Here is a 19,995-nt window from a genome sequence, read left to right on the forward strand (position 1 = left end):
TGTTGTGCATGTTCAGACATAGTTCATGTGTACTCGTCACAGAAAGCTTATGTAGCAAGTATTCTTTTTACTGAAAATAGACTTTTTTCATACAGTATATTCTGATCAGTTTTCATTCCCTCATCCTCTCCCAGATCTTCCCAACTTCCCTGTTCATCCAACTCCACACCTTTTCTCTCTCTTTTTAGAAAACAAAACAAGCACGTACACACGTACAGAATTAAAAACAGAAACCAAAAAAGCATAAGAAACATATATACACAGAAACACACAAGAATTAAACTCATAAGAAGCCATAATATATAAGCAAAAGACCAGTTAGATCAAAATTTTACAATCACCCCAACATGAGACAAAAAGAAAATCTACAAAATACCAGTGAGTTCATTTTGTGTTGTTCATCTGTTGCTGGTAATGAGCCTGCCTGTAAGTGTGTAGTATATCCTAAGTGAGACTCCAGTAGAGATTAAAAGAGGGGAAGATTGTTGATTGGTTGGTTTTTGTTGTTGTGTTAAATGGTTGTCAACTGGAGCTTCTTGGTTAGGGGTGAGAGTTCATGTCCACTTCCCCTTCTGAGCACTGCAATCCATTTCCACCAGAAGGCCTACATCCTAAAGTTTCAATAATCTCCCAATATTGTTCTGCCAACCAGCTAAGGACCACATGTTTACACACAGGAGCCCATGGGGGCATATTTCACATTCAAACCATATTAATTCTACCAATGATTTATCAGTTTTCAATTGGCCCTTCTTCAGGAAGTAAACCCAAATTATTTTGCCAAATGATAAGAAAGTGTCCATTCTGGAATTGTCCCTTATTGTCCCTTGTTGTAACTACTTCTTCCCTCTAGAACTTTTTTGTTGTTGTTGTTAGTGTTAATTGTTCTGACCTTTGTACAAATCTTGATTGGAAAGAATAATATTTGAGATGGAATTACATAGCCTATTTAATATGTAAGTATGAGCCTTTATGAAGACTAAAACATAATCATTGATAAGGTGTCTTCATTGTGTATATTTAACAACTGGATCTTGCTGTTGGTATTGCCCTGTAGAGTGAAGAGCAGGTGAAGTCATGACTACCAAAACCTTGGTGAGGCTGTTTTTGTGCAGCCACAAACCTGAGAATAAAATATATATTTTACTGAAAAAGAAAAACGAAAAACTGTATTGGGAATCAAAGATGACTATTAGAACAACATAAGGTATTTTTCTGTGTTCTGTCACATGTGCCCCAAACAAAAAGATGCATATAGATTATCTTCTATTTTATATAGAGTATATCATTCTACTTTATAAAGTGTTCACCCTTTCACATCCCTCCTATATTAGATTTATGGAGCAAAAGAGAAAATGTTGAGGATGGTCTTTCCTCACTAAGTAATTTTGTGTCTGCTGTTTGAAAGCATTTTGGTTAATTATACATGAATTGGCTGTTTAAAGATTTGAGAAAATTTTAAGGACTACTCTATATTGTGTTCCCATAATCAGTGGAAACTACAGAGAAGTAAATATAGTAGTAAATAGTTAAAGTCCCTATAGGTCATCTGTTTAAACAATATTAACTGCATGGTTCTTCTATTTCGTGCTGGGCTGCCTTATGGACCTGTGTCAGTTACTGAGTTCTGATGGTGTCTAGGTTCCTAATTATTATCAATGTAGTCACTCATTTTCTGGAATCCAAACTTGTGTTTGTTCATGTGTCAGGGTACCTGAGCACAAAATCCCACCAATCCCGGAGCTTGACCCAAAATCAGGCCACAAAAACCCACCAATCCAAGCCCACCGACAGCACCCTCCCATGACAAGAAACCCTAAATAAACTCTGTATCCTGTTCAGTTTGCTGCTGCTTCTCACCACAGAGGCAGCCACCCTCCTGGATTTTTTTCTTCCCAATAATCTCAAGTGAGGTTTTTTGTGTGGTGTGACATTTTTGCCAGAGTGGAGCCCAGCTGTAACAAGTTTCACCTTAGCTGGAGCAGAGCAGAACATTTTCGCTGGGGAAACATTCCCCTAGCAGAGCAAAGCTGTTATACTCCAGGGGACAGAAACAAATAATCGTGCTCAAGACTTCTTGAACATAGTGCTTTGAATTAATATATCATTACTTCTAACTAAGATAGTCTTTTGATCAAAGCAAGCTAGGCCACAGCCTAGTTTACACTCAAAGTATGTAACTAGGTAGAGAAATTGGGTCACACTTTGGTTTAGGATCTAAAGTGACATTGACACACATGCAAAAATTATGTGTCTTAAGATAAAATATCATGAGAAAGAATATAGGATTCTGGGCGAGACTATATAATCATGGTGATATCACACAGATCATCTATTAAAAAGCAGGAGAAATTTCTCTTTCTAAAGTATCACTTCCATTAAAAAAAAAAAGGCCTGTAGAAATGAGGTTAAATATGGCAGATAAACAGAACTGAATTGGAGGATGGATTCACTTCTTCTGAGTTTCAGAGAATGGGATAAGAAACTACCAAGGTCATTCATTATGAGGTCAGTTTGACCAAGTTAAGGTATATAAAGATATAAAGGAATATCTCATTCTTAGAAAATAAACATTGAAGTATTCAGATGATAAACACCATGATATACATGGATTTAAAGTAGCTTAAGAACACCTTAGAGGATTGAGTTACGAGGTTGTTCTCCAAATAAATACTTTTTTTTTTCCTGTTCTTTTTTCATTTCTATCATTTTTTTTCCTCTGTCTTACAGAAATCCAAAACTTGTGAGAAAGCCATCTCTGTGGGTCAGACAGTCATCACAAAGCATCGGAACACTAGGTACTACAGCTGTAGAGTAATAGATGTGACATCTCAAACCTTCTACGAGGTCATGTTTGATGATGGCTCCTTCAGCAGAGACACATTTCCTGAGGATATTGTGGTAAGTGGGTTTTTTTCTGAGTGCCTGATCCCTCAGAAATGTTTGTAACTCATTGTCTATTGATAATTTTGACGCTGGTTATCCTTTGTAGTATACAGATGAACAGATTTTCCCCCAATTCTTTTGAGAAATTTTATGTAGTCAAGGAACATAAGATACACTCTGTACTGTTCTTGTGTGCTACTACAGAAAAATATCTAAGACTAGGTAATTTGCAAAGAAGAGGAATTTGTAAGGCAAGGCAGTCCAATTTCTGATACTTGGTCTGATGAGTACCTTCTTTCTGAACTCTCACATGTCACAGGGCAAGGTGGCCATTTTCTATGGAGCTTACACAGGGTATCAGTCTCACTTACCAGACAACAGTCTTCCTGGGCCTAATCACCTATAAATCCTTTTCTGACTTTGATGGTGAGGTTGGGAGATACGGCCTTTTTATATAGCTCAGGCTGGCCTAGAAGTTACTATGTGGCCCAGGCTGTTATCTAACTGGGAATGATCATCTTGCCTCACTCACCCTTACAAATACTGGGATTTCATTGGGCGGTGGTCGCACACGCCTTTAATCTCAGCACTCTGAAGGCAGAGGCTGGCGGATCTCTGTGAGTTCGAGGCCAGCCTGGTCTACAGAGCGAGATCCAGGACAGGCACCCAAACTACATGGAGAAACCCTGTTTCGAAAAAACAAAAACAAAACAAAAACCCAAATACTGGGATTCCCTTGTGAACCACCATGTCCTGACTCAGTAATGTGCCAGAGTCCAGCTTCAGAATGTCAAAGAAACTAAATAGATGTGGAATCGGTGAATATTAAACACACACAGGAGACTTATCTGAGGGGGCAAAGCCTAATTCTTCTTCCTTTTATTTTCTCTTTCTTCTTCTTTCTTCTATTTTTTTCTTAGTCCTTTTATACCACCTCAGACAACAGTTTCTACGCAAGAAAATAGTACCTTATAACCACAAGTTACATATATTCCAAAAACAAATTAATCTTTACACAAGAGGAAATCACATTATGATCACATTGTATGTTTTCCTTAGAAACTCACAAATAGTTACACTTGAATTTCCCCACTATAACATCTTTACCCCAAAGCAATGATTCTTTTATTATTGATTAACAAATTTTTAACCAAGCCACGTATATTTCAACCAGTTCCTTTTGTATTGGCAGGCAGCTGTTTGCTGTTTCAGTGTAGCAGATTCCTAACCTATTTCTACCATTACAAAACCTTAAACAAGTGGTCTAGCTAACCATCTATTTTTCTTTCTTTATACACAAGGTCATTTAATTTCCTTTCACAACTTTGTTTTTTTGCAAGGTGCATACTGAAACCTGTGATTAATTCTGTAAACTACATGACCAAGGAACTCAGACCTAACCTTGGGTGTAGGGACATAATTGCTTTCTTTGATCATCAGCCTGTTTTTCCACAGGCAGAGTTCATGGGTCTATAAGTCATGAAACTTACTATTTATATTCCATCTTCAGCAAATCTCACATCTAGCAAAGAGGGGGATGACGTCTAATCTTATTTCTCTCCTGTATATGTATCTCTCACTGGGAAAATTGGCAGAGTAGCCTAAACCATTTACCTAATTATCTTCACTAACTGTCTTAAGCGCCTGTATATTTTAGGCTGACTCAGAAAGTTTAATTAAATCTTTGATCCAACTCAGTATCATTGCTCCATTAAAATCATCTTGATTATGAACTGCAGGTAAATTGCCCAGTGAGGAGTGGGATTTTCCCATGAAACAATCACGACATACAATGGGATTCTTTCACATAGTAATCACACCATGGCAAATACAGTAGGATCATGGTAGCAGCAAGCAGGAGAAACAAGGGGCTTTCTGGAGACAAACTGCCCCCACCCCGCCCCCACCCCCACTCCAGGGTACACCCATCCTAGCTTTGCTGTCTGGTGGGTTGTTTTCTATAAACGCCATTGCTGACTGCAGCTCCTACAACATGGCCACCGACTGTAATGTGTTTAACTTATTAGTTATTTCACATTGAAGTAACAAAAGTCACACATGGAAAGGGCTTCTGGCATTTACTCAGCTGTGGCCTAGACTTAGGCCCCCCACTGTAATTCTCAGTCTCATTCAGAAAAGCTGGTGCATATGTGCAGTGTAATGACTGAGTGTGTTTTGGAATTCACAGAAAGAGGAGGCTTTATGCAGAGATCAGTTCCCAGAGAAGAGGCTAGTCAATCTGACAGTGCTTCTGTTATTCCTTCCCCTGGGCATTTCATTTTGGGGCCCAAGTCATAGTCTTGCATGTATCACTTCTGCTTCTCCTGATTCTCTGTGGATATGTTGCTTCAATTTGTACTTGGAAAGAAACTTCATAGCTTTAATAGTTATTATTTTCACACGTTTTGTATAATTATAAATTAAATATAACCTTATGAGTTTGCTCGTGAATATGTCCAGAATTTGGATCTTTCTGGAGGTGAAGAAACATTGATTCAGTCAACTTTGTTATGCTTACATCCCTGTATTGTTAACTGGGCTGGGGAATATGTCCCAGACAGTAAAGGTACTTGCTGCCAAGCCTGATGAACTAAGTTCAGCCCCCAGGACCCGTGTGATGGAAAGAGGAAACCAGTTGTCTTCTGACTTCTGACTTCCAAATTTACACCCTGGCATGCACTTGCTCCTCTGCCACCAATAAGCTGACACACATGTATACACACTCATACACACAAATTATGTAAATGTAATGGAATTTAAAATATTTTTTAAAAGAGTGACATGAGTGGAAACAAAAGTGTTGTTTTTTTTGTTTTGTTTTTTTATCTCTAGCACAGTGGCTGCACCTGAATCTACTGCTGTTTGAGCCATTCATTGTGGCTCTGCAGTTACTGGCTTCCTTCTCCAGTAGTTGCCCAGTGGAACTTTTATATCTTGCCAGATTCACTTATTGCCCCTGCCACCAAATGTAGTTTTCTAACTAAATCTCTATGGTTCTATTTTTCTTTCTTTTTTTTTTTTTAATTAGATTTTTTTCATTTATTTTATATCCTGACTGCAGTTTCAGCTCCCTCCTCTCCTCCCATCTCCTCCTTCACCTCCCTTCTGCCCCTCCTCCAATCCACTCCTCCTCTGTCTCTGTTCAGAAAGGGACAGGCCTCCCGTGGGTATCAACAAAGCATGGCATATCAAGTTGAGATAGGAACATGAATCTCTCCCTGCATGTAGGCTTGATGAGGCAACCTAGCATGAGGAACAGGTTCTCAAAAGCCAGTCTAGCATGAGGAACAGGTTCTCAAAAGCCAGCCTAGCATGAGGGACAGGTTCTCAAAAGCCAGCCTAGCATGAGGGACAGGTTCTCAAAAGCCAGCCTAGCATGAGGACAGGTTCTCAAAAGCCAGCCTAGCATGAGGACAGGTTCTCAAAAGCCAGCCTAGTATGAGGACAGGTTCTCAAAAGCCAGCCTAGCATGAGGACAGGTTCTCAAAAGCCAGCCCAAGTGTCTGGAGCAGGCCTTGCTCTCTCCCACTGCTAGGAGTCTCACAAGTAGATCAAGCCACACAGCTGTCACACTTATGTAGAGGTCCTGGGCCAGTCCCATACAGGACCCTTAGCTTGTCAGTCCAGAGTCTGTGAGCTCCTATGAGCCCAGGCTTAGTTGTTTCTGTGGGTTCCTTTGTGATGACCTTGACACCCCACGCACCTATCCTCACCCTCCATACCCAACCCCCAGCTCATACAATCTTTCATTCCTGTCTTCAACAGGATTCCCTAAGCTTGGCCTTGTTCTTGGCTGTGGATCTCTGCATCTGTTTCCACCAGTCACTGGATAAAGGCTCCCCAGTTGGGGTAGTCACCAGTCTGATCACAGGAATTGACCAATTCAAGCCATCCATCTACCATTGCTAGGAGTCTCAGCTAGGATCATCCCTATAGACTCTTGGGAGTCTTCCTTGCATCAGGCTTCTACCTGACTCCTAATGCCATCCCCCATCAAGACCATCTCCTTCATTACTCCCCCCTCCATCCACTCCCCAACCTGATCCTTCATGTTCCCATCACTACCTGCCCCCGTCTACCCAGAAAATCTCTATTTCCCTTTCCTGGGAAAATCCATGTGTCTGTTCACCTTTGGACTCTCGTTACCTAGCCTCTCTGGGGCTATGGATTGTAGCAAGGTTATCCCTTTCTTTACAGCTAATATCCACTTATGAGTGAGTATATACCATGTTTATCTTTCTGGGTCTAGGTTGCCCTGGATAATATTTTTTTTCTAGTTCCACCCATTTGCCTTCATATTTCCTGATGTCATTGTTTTTAACAAGTGAATAATACAGTGAATACTTTTATCAGATGTGTTGTCTTTATCTTCCCTTTGGATAATTATATCAAAATGCTTTGTTTGATGAACTTATTCCCAAGCAGCATTCGAGGCTTATAGCTTCTGAACATTCTTGCCTGCCAACTCGGTCATGGTGGATGATCGTCTTGACGTGTTGTTGGTTGCCAATATTGTGAAGGATTTTTGTATCCATATTCATCAGAGATATCATCCTTTAGTATTTTTTCTTGGCTCTTTGTCTGGTTTTGTTATCAGATTAAAATTAGCTTCATAAAATAATTTTAAAATGTTTCTTTTCTATTTTGAGAAGTATTGCTGAAATTATTAAGGCCACCCCACGTAGTTAAAAGGGAGATTTATTTTCTGGGGTAACTTACAAATGAAGGGGTAGGTTGCAGGGTCTGGCAAAGGTATAGTGCAGGCCGGTGGTGTTCTCTGGAGAACTCTGCTCGGTCTACCTCCAGCGTCCAGGGTCCCGGAACCAAGAGAGCAACCTCCTCTGGATCCTCCATCTTCCGCTTCCTCCTCCGCCCTGCCTTGTGGGCATGACCATTACAGAAGCCTCAATGGAAGTTGGAACTTCCTGGCCAATGCTGGGATGGCTATCCACTACATTTCTATCCACTACAGAGAAGTATTGGTATTAGATCTTCTTTAAAACTCTGGTAGAATTCGACACTAAATCCTTCTGGTCCCGGGCCTTTTCAATTTTTTTTTTTTTTAAGCTGGGAGATTTTTTTAATTACTATTTCTATCTCATTGGAAGTTATGGGTCTATTTAAGTTGTTCATTTGATCTCAATTTAGTTTTTTAGCCATGTGCATTTAGCCATTTCTTTTAGGCCTTACAATTTGGTAGAATATAGATTTGTTTCTTTTAAAGCATGTCTTTAGGAGTCTGAGTTTCCTCAATGTCTGTTGTAATATTCCCATTTCATCTCCAGGTTTAGTTTCGATTGTCTTCTCTTGGTTAGTTTGGTTACATACCTATTAAGCTTTTTGTTTTATTGTATTATTATTTCTTGGTTTGTTTGTAGATAGCAGATTACTTTTTAGTCTTGACTGGCCTGGAACTCAATATGTAGACCAGACTGGCTCCAAATTCATAGAAATATGTATATCTTTGCTGATTATATGTATATGTGCTGAGATTAAAGGAGTGTACCACCACCAAACCTAGGTTGGTTATTTTTTCAAGGAACCAACTCTTTGTTTCATTGATTCTTTGCTTTTATTTTACTTCTATGCTATTAACTTTAGTCTTGATTTTGGGGGGGCAAATGTAATTTTTTTAATGTTATTTGTTCTAGTTTTTCCCAGGCTTCTGTTGCATCATTAAATTGTGAATTTGAGAACTTGAGGTCTCTTACTTTATTTTATTTTTTATGTATACACTGCTATATAACTTTCCTGTTAGGCCTCCCTTGGTTTGTCTGGTAGACTTCAGTATTGATCTTCATTCAATTACATGGTTTTGAAATTTCCTTGTTTTTTTTCTCCTGTGACCTAATTGTCATTCAATAGTGTGTTGTTTAGCTTCCATAGGTTTGGGTACTTTCTGTAATTTCTATTGCTGTTGATCCCATTGTGGACCACTAGAACACTGAATGTGATTTTAGCTTTCCTATATTTCTTCAGACTTGCTTTGTTTTGTAACATGTGGTTGATTTTGGGGAATGTGCTCCATCTGCTCCACCTGCCATGTCCCTTCTATCCCTTGCCTTTCCTCTGCTGCCTGAATCAATCCTTTAAGCTCTTAGTGACTTCAAGGTCCTTCATCCTGGGTATTTTCAGAACATTCCTGACATTCAGTTTCATTCATGACAAAGGAGTTCCTTGGAGGCTCAATTTCTTTGTTAGTAAAATAGATAATAATCTGTTGCTTCATATGGTCTCTGCATGGGTTAGGGGGAAGGTAGGCATGTAGTCAGTCCTACCTGCAGCTGAGTATCTATTGGCATTTGATAGAGATAGTTTTCCTTAGTGGTGTGACCCCTGGTAGATCAACCACATTCTAGGACAACCTCCACACCCAACACATTGGGCAACACAATTTTGATTCCATGGTGTAAAAGAAAGAAAGAGAGAGATCTCTATGTCGAATGAGTAGGAAGGTGGGGATGGATCCAGAAAGATTTGGGAAAGGGGTGAATGTGATTAAAAAAATACATTATATGAAATTCCCAAAGAATACATCAAAATATTACTTTAAAAATCTGTCTACTTCAAAGAGTAATTATAAAGATCAAATTGTGTCTGTGCTAAAGCACTTTGTTAATTGTAAAATGCTACAGAAATGTTACAAGTTATAAATCACTAGTGATTTATACTTTCTTTGTATTATTTGAGTTTCTGCCTGGATAATTCTTTGTCAAATAGCAAATATAAAGTGTTGGTTTATTATTTACTTGCCTTATAAGGCTCCTTTGCAACTTTATGGTGTAAGCTAAATCTTTAAGAGTGTTCCTTTTCTTCTTATCTCTTCCCTGAACACCCATGCAAGATATAATCTGTGAAACACAGGGGCAATTACTCCTTTTAAATTTAAAGAGTTCGTCATTTGCTAAGTTCTAAATGCATTCACTTAGGCACTTTCCTTAAAACACCTTTCCATTAATCCCACAGAGCAGAAACTGTGTGAAGCTGGGCCCTCCTGCTGAAGGAGAAGTTATCCAAGTCAAGTGGCCTGATGGTAAACTCTATGGGGCGAAGTATCTTGGATCAAATGTTGCCTACATGTATCAGGTGGGTGCTACTCTCTGTGATGCTTGGTGAGATGGACAGGAGATACCATGTAGACGAATTTCTAAATGGTCTTTTTAAATAAAAACACAGACCCAGATATAGGGGTGAAAGCCTGAGAGAGATCAGGGAAATAGGGAAATCCACAACTAACCTTACCTCATTAACTCTGCTGCTTTCAAATTCGAGTTACTTCCTGTCTATCCACGCCTATATGCCTTGCTGTTCTGCCATATGATTTGCTCTTTCTGTCCAGCTACATCATTTCCTCTTCCTGCCCACCTGTCACTTCCTGTCTGTTTGTACAGACCTCCAGACCTCCTTGGTTAACTAGTATTGGAATTTAAGGCATATGCCACCACATCTGGCTTTGTTTCCAGTGTGTCCTTGAACTCACAGAGATCCAGACTTCCAAGTAATAGGATTAAAGGCATGTACTACCGTTGCCGGACTTCTTTGTTTACTTATAATGGCTTGGTTTTTTTTTTTTGTTGTTTTTTGTTTTTTTTTTTTTTCTGATCTCCAGGCAAGCTTTATTTATTAATGCACAAATAAAATATCACCATAATACGAGCAGGAGATAACATGAGTGCACTCTGGATCAAAAAGCCACACAAATTTTGCATGCCTTTTATTTTATAAAAGAGAAAACTTGAATTTTTAGCAGCCCAGGTTTCAATTTAGAGTTTAGTTGCTGGGTTGGACACCAAGAAACCCTAACGTTTGTAATTGTTCAACTACTAGATAATAGACTGTTTTCATTGTGAGAGTTCGTTTATCTCACTTTGAGCCAGAACATGGAGCTTAAGGTGTTATAGCTCAGTGGTAAAGTACTTGCCTTGTACATGCAAGGCCCTGGATTTGATCTCCAGCACTACAGGAATTTTAAAAATTAACAAATAAAATAAAATAAGATATAACAGTCATTTGCCAGGTTGATACAGTATTACATATTACATCATATTACTTTATGTTAGCTCTGATGTCCAACTAGCACCCCATGTCTTGATTTCTTTGGGTAGAGAAACCTAACTTGGGTACCTCAGATAAACTGAAAGCAGTGCACCATTGGCACCGGTGTTCCAAGGAAAACTGGAATTACTCTATCCCTACCAAAAATAAAGATGAGTTAAACTCACAGAGAAGCAACATGGGTAGTATATGTGCATTCATATTCTTCAGAGAACTTTAAAACTGAACTTTTTTTTAAAGAAGCAACAGATTTCAAAAAACAAAAAAAGAATATAGATATGAGGTAGATCACCCCTCACCCTCCAAGATAAAGTATTAGCCTAGACAGTAAACCATTGAAGAAAGCTCTTAAAAATTGAGATAAGAATGCTGAAGAATGCTCTCTACAATTGATGGCTTCTAATGGGGAAGGACTTGGTTTTCTCTCTCTCTCTCTCTCTTTGGTTATTTTGAGACCAGATTTCCCTGTGTAGCTTTGCACCTTTCCTGGAACTCACTTGGTAGCCCAGGCTGGCCTCAAACACACAGAGATCCGCCTGCCTCTGCTTCCCAAGTGCTGGGATTAAAGGCGTACGCTGCCACTGCCACCCGGCCAGGACTTAGTTTTTCTTTAAGGGGCTGGCCATTGGAAGTTTGACCAAGCTCCATTGAGTATATGGGCAGCACAAATGGACCTTTTTTTTTCTTTTCTTTTTTGGGGGGTTTGGGGGCTGGTGAGACCTGGGAGGACTGGGAAGTAGGTATGATCAAAAATTCCCCAACTATCAATAAAAACATCATGATTTTTAAAAAATATTAAATTAACATTTCACAACCAGCATTCTAGTCTAAATGGTATAGTAAAAATAGGGGGAAAGAAAACAAAAACAAACCCTAGAAGATTCAAATTTGATAAGTTGAAAAGCAGCATAAGAAGACAGTTAACAAGCTGATAAGGGGCGAGGGCTTAAATAAAGGAGTATAATGCAAGACCAGGACAATATAAGGATACCAGGAGCTAGAGCACAATACAATTAAAAGGTGCTCAAAGAAGTGTAGAAGACAAAAGAACATTTTTTTTTCATGGTCTAGGAGTTGGTGTCCTGGCTAGTTTTTGTCAAGTTGATAAGAGCTAGACTTATCTGGAAAAGGATCCTCAACTGAGAAAGTGCTTCTATAAGAATGGCCTGCGGGCAAGGCTGTGGCACACTTTCTATTTAGTGACTGATGTGTGAGCGAGGGCCCAACCCATTGTGGGTGTGCTGATCTTGGACAGATAATATAAGAAACCAAGCTGAAAAAGCCAGCAAGCAATGATCCTCCAACCCTCCATGGTCTCTGTTTCAGTTCCTGCCTCAAGGTTCCTGCCCTGACTTCCTTCATTTCCTTCCTGACTATGGTATGGAAATGAAATAAAACCTCTCCTCCCCAAGTTGTTTGACTACTGTGTTTTTATCTCAGCAAAGAAACCTAAAGCAGTTAGCAAGTGGAGGACTAGTGCAGAAAATTGTCATTTTCTATCCTACATATGTATTTTAGGATTATATATGATGGCATAAGTGTATTAGACTGTTCCCAATTAAGTAAACCTCACAAGTGGGCTGAATAATATGAAGATTCCTATGGAAAAACATTATTATGTCATCAAAACAAAACGTCACATTTAATAAGAGCAATGGTGAAGCTATGAAACAAAGCAGGTAGCTGCATAAAAGTATCAGGTTAGGAATCAGTGTGTTAGCCCAGCAACGTAAAGCTATGGACATATGTATAGACTCAACGGAAGTTTAAGCTGGTATCAAAATTATCTCTCTAAGTACAAGTAGTATAAAATTTTTCATTAAACCAAGTGGCCCTTTTTGTTCTGTCTTTCACCTTCACCATCGAATAAACAAGACATTCATTAAAATGTATAGAAACAAATGCCTAAAACACAGTGCAAAATATGCTAAATCTGTATGTTTATGTGTGTATGTGTCTGCATGTGTCTTTATGTGTGTATATTTGTGGGTATTTGTATGTATCTATGTGTATGTCTGTGAGTCTTTATGTATGTCTGTGTGTGTGTGCCTATGCATATTTGTGTATGTATGTATGTATGTATGTATGTATGTATGTCTCTGTGTGTTTATGCTTATGTTTATATGTGTTTGTGGGTATAGCTTTGCCCCTCACAGTAGTCCTATAAAATAGATTTTATTGATTCCCAGTCTATAAATGAAGGGAGGTAAAGGCTTGGGGAACAAATTTTAATAATTATTTTTAAGGAAAAAAAAAACACATTTTATAAGAGCATACAGCTGGTAAAAAGAAGAATCAGAAATTACTCTTGTCTCCATTCTAATGAGAGAAAACAGATGTTTATACTTGCAGTAAAGTTTTGCCTCTGCATACCTGAGACCTGAACAAATTAGCACAGTCAACTACACTATCTACATTGTTTTAGTAAAACTGTCTTTTTCACTTAGAATTTTCAAATTATTTAAAACAAAAGAAAGTAGCCACAGGTATTTATAACTATGCTCCCAAATGTGTAAATGAGAAGATACTTTTCTTAATTTAATCCTAAGGGAACCACTTGTAAATAGAACAAGGCTGGGAAGTACCTTGTTTTCATTCTCAGCCTTCCATGCAGTAGCAGCAAAGCTGTTTTGTGACCACAGCCTGATTCCACCCTGTTGTACAGCTTCATCTTATGTTATGATACAAGGGTATAAATCTAACACTAAAAATAAAAACAAAAATGTGTTTAATTGGTGCTTCCATCTCTATTTTGTTTATAGCATAGGACCACTGCAGAATTTTACTCACCTTTTGACTTTTGAAGCCCCACTGTATTTTATTAAAAATGAAAAATACAGAAAATCAGAAAAGCTGTAGGTTCTAAATTCTAAGATGTTTAAGAGTTGCAATATATCAATGTCTACTTATTCCACAAATTGTGCTTTCTTTGACAAAAACTATTGTTGAAATACAGCTGAGCCTAATATCAATCCAGGCTTTACCTCAGCCAGGATCATGGACTTATCATGGACTTTCTCAAAGTGTCCTAAGTTCTTTAAAAAAAATATATATACACACACATACACAGAATATTTGCTGCCATTTCTGTAACATTAAAAAAAAAGAGCTGTAAACATTTTTTTCTTTTAAAAGATACCGTGTTTTCATATACTGTTGAGGTTTACATGATACACAGCAAGGCCTATTTGAATTTGGAAAAATAATAACAGTTATGAAAACTTTTTAAAGTGGGTTGGAAAGCTAGCTGAGGCTAAGTTGGCTGTGGAAACTGTGGCTCTGATTCTCTACAAATACCCCGGAATGACTAGCCTGAAGGATGTATAGAAATCATCGTCACTGCCACTGCCTACATGAGCAACTACTAGAGGACACAAGAAGTCAGTAAACCTGGCACATTCTCACCTGCAGATGCAAATATTCTCAGATGGAAACTCTACAAGATAAAAGGTTAAATCAGCTAGGATTGGCAGGAACACACAATAGCAAATTGTCCTAATGCTCTGTTTCAGAGCATTGGACATAAAAAAAAAAATACATAGTTGTCTTTTACTGCTTTGGATTGTTAAACATTCATTCTTTTTTCCTGTTAACTATAGTTAGGTTTCTAAGCTGAAGAAAAACACAGCTCACCATGAAGACTTACATGAAACAAACAGAAGCAATGAAAGAAAGGGAAAGTAAAGACTAGAGGAAACACCCATTCCAGTAGATGCACAAAAGTTTGTGTGGAGGGACTACTAACATTAAAGGCCTTTTTAAAAGTTATATGGAAATCTACTAGTATAGGGGTGTGTGTGTGTGTGTGTGTGTGTGTGTGTGTGTGTGTGTGTAAAATGGAGTCATCTTGTAATGGGGGAGACAGTACTCAAACTAGACATCTTAAAACCACCATGTAAAGACACCAGTCACAAAATCAAGCATCCACTGCCAGGAATTGGTTACATCTTGTCAAGTCATTGGCCAAAGGGGACACAAAGACACCTGACACACACTAGCATTGCAGGCTATGGTCAAAGCTATTGGTTATTTTCCACAACCTGATAGTTAGACCCTATTGATAAAGATGAAGAAATCAAGTCAGTGCCTAACTGGAAGCTTCACCCCTACTAAATAGCATTCATGGTGCTGGAAGGTACTCTTCACACTACCAGAGAAAAACAATCATAAATATCATCCATATACAAACCCTATGACTTAGAACAGCAACATCCTGCCTGCAAGATATTCTGATGCAACAATGACACAGTTTGATTTAAGGTATGCTCCATGAGATGAAACCCATAGCTGACACTGCTAAAGTGGCCAAAAACCTGAGACTAGATAGGTCATGGACCTAGGGGAAAACCTGCTACTACTACTAAAGGCGCATAGCAATAAAATGACCCTTGTTGACATATTGCTATACCCATCAAGCAGAGCCTCACCCATCCTCATCAGAGAAGCTCCTTGCTGTAGATGACAATAAACACAGAGACCCACTACACGACAATGTGCAGAGAGTGAGCAACTTTAGAGTACTCAGGGAGAGTGTCTCAACTATGAGGAAGAAATGATGCTTTGTTCTTGTACAGTAATCTTTCCAGATAAATTACTTCAAGTTCTCATAGTGCATCAGCTCTTAATTTTCTGTTTTAAAATTACTTTTTAAAGTTAGCGTGCAACATAATGGATTTCATTATGCCATTTTATGGAAATATGCTAATACACTTCGTTGTTATCCCCCCCCCCCCCATTCCTGTCTTCTGCTTTTTTGTCCCTTTCATCCCTCCAAAGAACCCTCTTTTGGTGTTATGCCTTGTGTATTCCATTACCCTTTCTCCCCCGTTCCCCCATTCCTTTAAGATATCCTCTTTATCTCTCATGGTCCCCTTTCAATTTTTACCAATGCACACAAGGCATAAATAAATTTAAATCTAGGATATGCAGTATTTGTCTTCTTGAGTATAGATTTCTTTGTTTAAGACAATAATGTCCAATTTCACCAATTCTCCTAGAAATGGCATAACTTTATTTATAATGAATAAATCCCTTCTTATGTATTTACATTTTCTTTGTTTGCTGATGGATATCTAGTGTGGTTCTATTTCTTCAGTATTTTGAATAGTACACAGATAAACATCGATGTGCAAGTATCTCAGTGGTTTGTTAACTTTGTCCTGCAGAGATGCACCCAGGAATGTTATGCAGACCATATGGCAGTTGTGGTTTTAGTTTCGTAAGGAGCATCTGCACTGATTTCCACAGTGGCTGTTCCAGTTGAGAGTTATACCAACAGTGATAAGGGTCCTCCTTCCCCACATCCTCGCCAGCATTTGTTTTTCATGGTTTGCTTGATAATAACCATTTTAAGTAGAAAAGAATCTCAGAGCAGTTTTTATTTGCATTTCCTTGATATCTGGGAATATTCAAGTATTTATTGAACATTTATATTGTTCTGAGGATAGCCTGGTCACTTCACATTTACTGACTAGAGGATTTGGGGGTGGTTTTTTGATTTGCTTTGGGTTTTGTTTGTTTGTTTTGTTGTTTAATTTTTGTAGTTCTTTGTTTATTCTGTATGTTAAATTTCCATATGATATTCAGTTCTCAAATACTTTTTATCATTTTTGTAGGCCATTGCTTTTCTGATGGTAATTTCTCTTAAAAAGACCAAACGCAGCCCATCTTAATGCAGAATTTGCTGCTTTTCTGGGAAATCATCTGATCAGCCCTTGTTTTTGTTTTTGGTGGTTTTTTGTTTGTTTATTTGTTTGTTTTTTTGGTTTGGTTTGGTTTGGGAGGGGGGAATAAAGATTTCATAGCTCATATTTCAAGTCTGTCCTGTTCAACAGTCTTGACTGTTTCTCAGCCAGCTTTGTTCTTAGTTGCATAAGAAAAAATGATCTTCTACCAACTGTGATTTTGGCTGGTTCTGTATTTGCTGTTACAGTCCTTTACTCTGTTTATTTGTTTGCTTGTGGGTTTTTTTGTTTTGTTTTTCATAGTTAATTGGAACTCTTGAAAAATAGTCAATACTCTCTCTGTTTTACTACATACCACAATGCCTTATGTTTCTTTAGGTTGAATTTGAAGATGGATCACAGATAGCCATGAAGAGAGAAGACATATACACTTTAGATGAAGAGTTACCCAAGAGGGTAAAGGCTCGCTTTGTAAGTGCTAATGACAAGTGCTACTTAGGGACCCACCTCGGTGAAGTCCTCACTCTCTCTATGCTTTCCCAGTTTTAGAAGAAAGTAACCTTGGGCTTTTGATTAATTTTGAAGAAAGCCAAAGTCACTTTTCCCTTGTTGTAACTCAATTTGGGCAGAAAGAGGAAAACCAGTGTGCACATGGCTTATATTTCTTCTGATGAAATCAAAAGACAGTTCTTTGTGTTAAGTTTTGTTGACACACCATAATGGTTATTAAACTTGTCCTTTGTACAAAGCTCTGGGGACAAATAAATATAAAATTAAGATATCCACTCTTATTAGTGGAAGCTACATTAAAAGAAAGTATTTGAAAGTAGATTAAAAAGAGTCAGCATGGGGTTGGGGATTTAGCTCAGTGGTAGAGTGCTTGCCTAGCAAGCACGAAGGCCCTGGGTTCGGTCCTCAGCTCCGGCAAAAAAAAAAAAAAAAAAAAAAAAGAGTCAGGGTTAGAAAATGGTCTCTGGTAACCTTATCATGTATTACTGAAGTTCTATGTCACACACTGATGTTTGTGTCTAAGCTCTCACTTTTGTAACAACATAGCAAAGCCAGAATATTAGTAGTGGGAATACTAAAAGAGGTATAATAAATACATATATGTATGTGTGTGTGTATAATATATATATTTCAAGTCCAGTGCTTACCACTAAATAAGTAAACATGGATGGGCTAAACTTAAAATTATTTTTAAATGTAATTCATAATAATGTAGGTTTCATAGTATTGTAATATAAGCATTTAGTAGAGCCTAAAATGACATCTATTTTCCTCATTTAGAATCTTATCTGTTGCCTCTCTGAATTGATAAGTTGTAAAAAGAGTAGGTTTTTTTTAATAAACTTAACTCTCTTTCATATATTCTTATGATTATGTCCTCTTACAGTGACAGAGTTATGATAGATTATTTAGTTATTTTGGAAGCCAAGGGCTTATTTAAGTGGCACATTGAATATTCAGTTCTTCTTTTGTGGGTGAGATCCTGATGGCAGGGGAGGCACAGCGGGTGTGTACAGTTCCCTCAGCTGCACCTCCAGAAGAGGAACTTGAAAGTAAAAGTAAAGAGAAGAGACAGCATCAGCCCTGCTATTTACCTAATGGGGAGGAGGTACACAGGAAACCTGCCTATAGTCTGAGAACATCTTAAATTTAAAAACAATGAACAGATTAGCCATCAGATAATAACTGTGAGCAAAGAGAAAATTAAGTGCACCTCTTGTAGAGACTAATTCTCCTAAAGCCAGAATAACTTATCAGTGTTTTAAAATCTTGAAACCTGGAGCCTAGACGATTGTCTTGCAGAGGACCTGGGTTTGGTTTCCTGCACCACACCCACATGGCATCTTATAACTATGGGTAACTCCAGTTCCAGGGTATCCAACACCATCTTGTGTCCTCTACAGGCATTGTACACATGTGCAGGCAAAACACTCATACACCCAAAATAAAAACAAGTCTTTCTTAAAAGACACTGAAGTCTCTCAAGAAAACCTGAAAATGTGGTTTTTTTTGTTTGTTTGTTTTTTTATTAAGAAATTTTTATTCATTTTACATACCAACCACAGATCCCCTTCTCTTCCTTCCTGCCTCCCAGCCTTCTCCCCCTCAACCCACCAATCATTCCCTCCTCTGAAAAGCTAAGGCCTCCCTTGGGGAGCCAACAAAGAAAGCCTGGTACATTCAGTTGAGGCAAGCCCAAGCCCTACCCCCTGCTGTGCAAGGTGCCTCACCATGTGTAGTGGGCTCCAAAAATCCAGCTCATGCACCAAGAATAGAGCCTGATCCCACTGCCAGGAGCTGAGACCAAGACACACAACTGTCATGTTTATGCAGAGGGCCTAGTCCAGTCCCGTGGAGGCTCCACAGCTGTTGGTTTAAAGTTCACTGTTGGTTTAAAGTTCATGAGTTCCATTAGATTGGAAAACCTGAAAATGTTAGAAAGACTGCCCCTCGGTCTATAGCCGCATCTTCCCTGAAAATGTTAGAGAACACCCCCCACACCCCACACCCCACACCCACACCCCCACACCCCACGCCCCCTTGCTGGTCTATAGCCGCATCTTCCCTTGGCTTTCCTTTACCCCTCCCTGTTTTGTTTTGTTTTTAACTTTTATTAGCACATAAAGATTTGGGTAGGAATAGAGTAGGAAACCTTCTGAAAGTCTTTTGGTTTTCTGATGTATGTGTAGCTACTGTGCCCACTGCTAAATTGATTCTTAGAGATTTCACATTTATGTTTCTTAAGAATTTACCTCTAGATACAGATCATCTCTTTATTCCATGGTAGTAGATATGGTCTTGATTCCATGATGCCTTCTTTGGTATTTTTATTTGAACAAGGCTCCTAGATGTCCTTTTGTATAGTGGGTTCTCAGAGAATACTATTAAAAACAAAACAAAACAAACAAAACAAAAAAAAGCTGGGTTTTTTATTTTGTTTTGTTCTAGTTTTGAAACATGTCCATATGTAAGCTAGGCTAGCCTTTAACTCACTGTGAGGTCAGGATATCTTTGAATTCCTGGTTCTCCTCATGCCCCTCCCATGTGCTGGGATTATTAACATGTGTCACATGTCTGATTTCTCTAAGAACACTTTAATTAAAAAACAAACAAACAAACAACAAAAAAAAAAACAGCAGTGAAATAAAATGCACTGAATGCAGTCCAGTATGCCCAGCAGCTGAGCCCAGTAGGAAATACTTTCAGGAGCTGCAGCCTTGGCCTCTATTGTTACTGAGTCAAAGACTGCTATGCCTTTCAGTCAGTAACCTGCCTTTCCTTCAGGTGGGTGCCCGGCTCACTGGTCATTAGGTTGTCTCCCCAAGACTGATACACTTTTCCAGCTGGGGAGACACATCTA

At 38.5% G+C, this 19,995-nt stretch overlaps 1 protein-coding gene across 2 annotated transcripts in view; it reads left to right on the forward strand.

Annotated features, from left to right (window-relative positions):
- The window catches only part of Kdm4c (lysine demethylase 4C), a 236,043-nt gene that overhangs the window by 185,028 nt on the left and 31,020 nt on the right, over positions 1 to 19,995 (forward strand). Inside the window, exons 19-21 of one of the 2 annotated variants that reach the window (XM_036178197.1) lie at positions 2,731 to 2,901; positions 9,853 to 9,972; positions 17,004 to 17,096. In XM_036178197.1, the coding sequence (XP_036034090.1) occupies positions 2,731 to 2,901; positions 9,853 to 9,972; positions 17,004 to 17,096 (384 nt within the window). Of the gene's footprint in view, positions 1 to 2,730; positions 2,902 to 9,852; positions 9,973 to 17,003; positions 17,450 to 19,995 lie in introns of those variants that run through there. The other variant, XM_036178196.1, reaches the window with a different exon arrangement.

The sequence above is a fragment of the Onychomys torridus genome, chromosome 2 (assembly GCF_903995425.1).
Source record: "Onychomys torridus chromosome 2, mOncTor1.1, whole genome shotgun sequence".
NCBI lineage: Eukaryota > Metazoa > Chordata > Mammalia > Rodentia > Cricetidae > Onychomys > Onychomys torridus.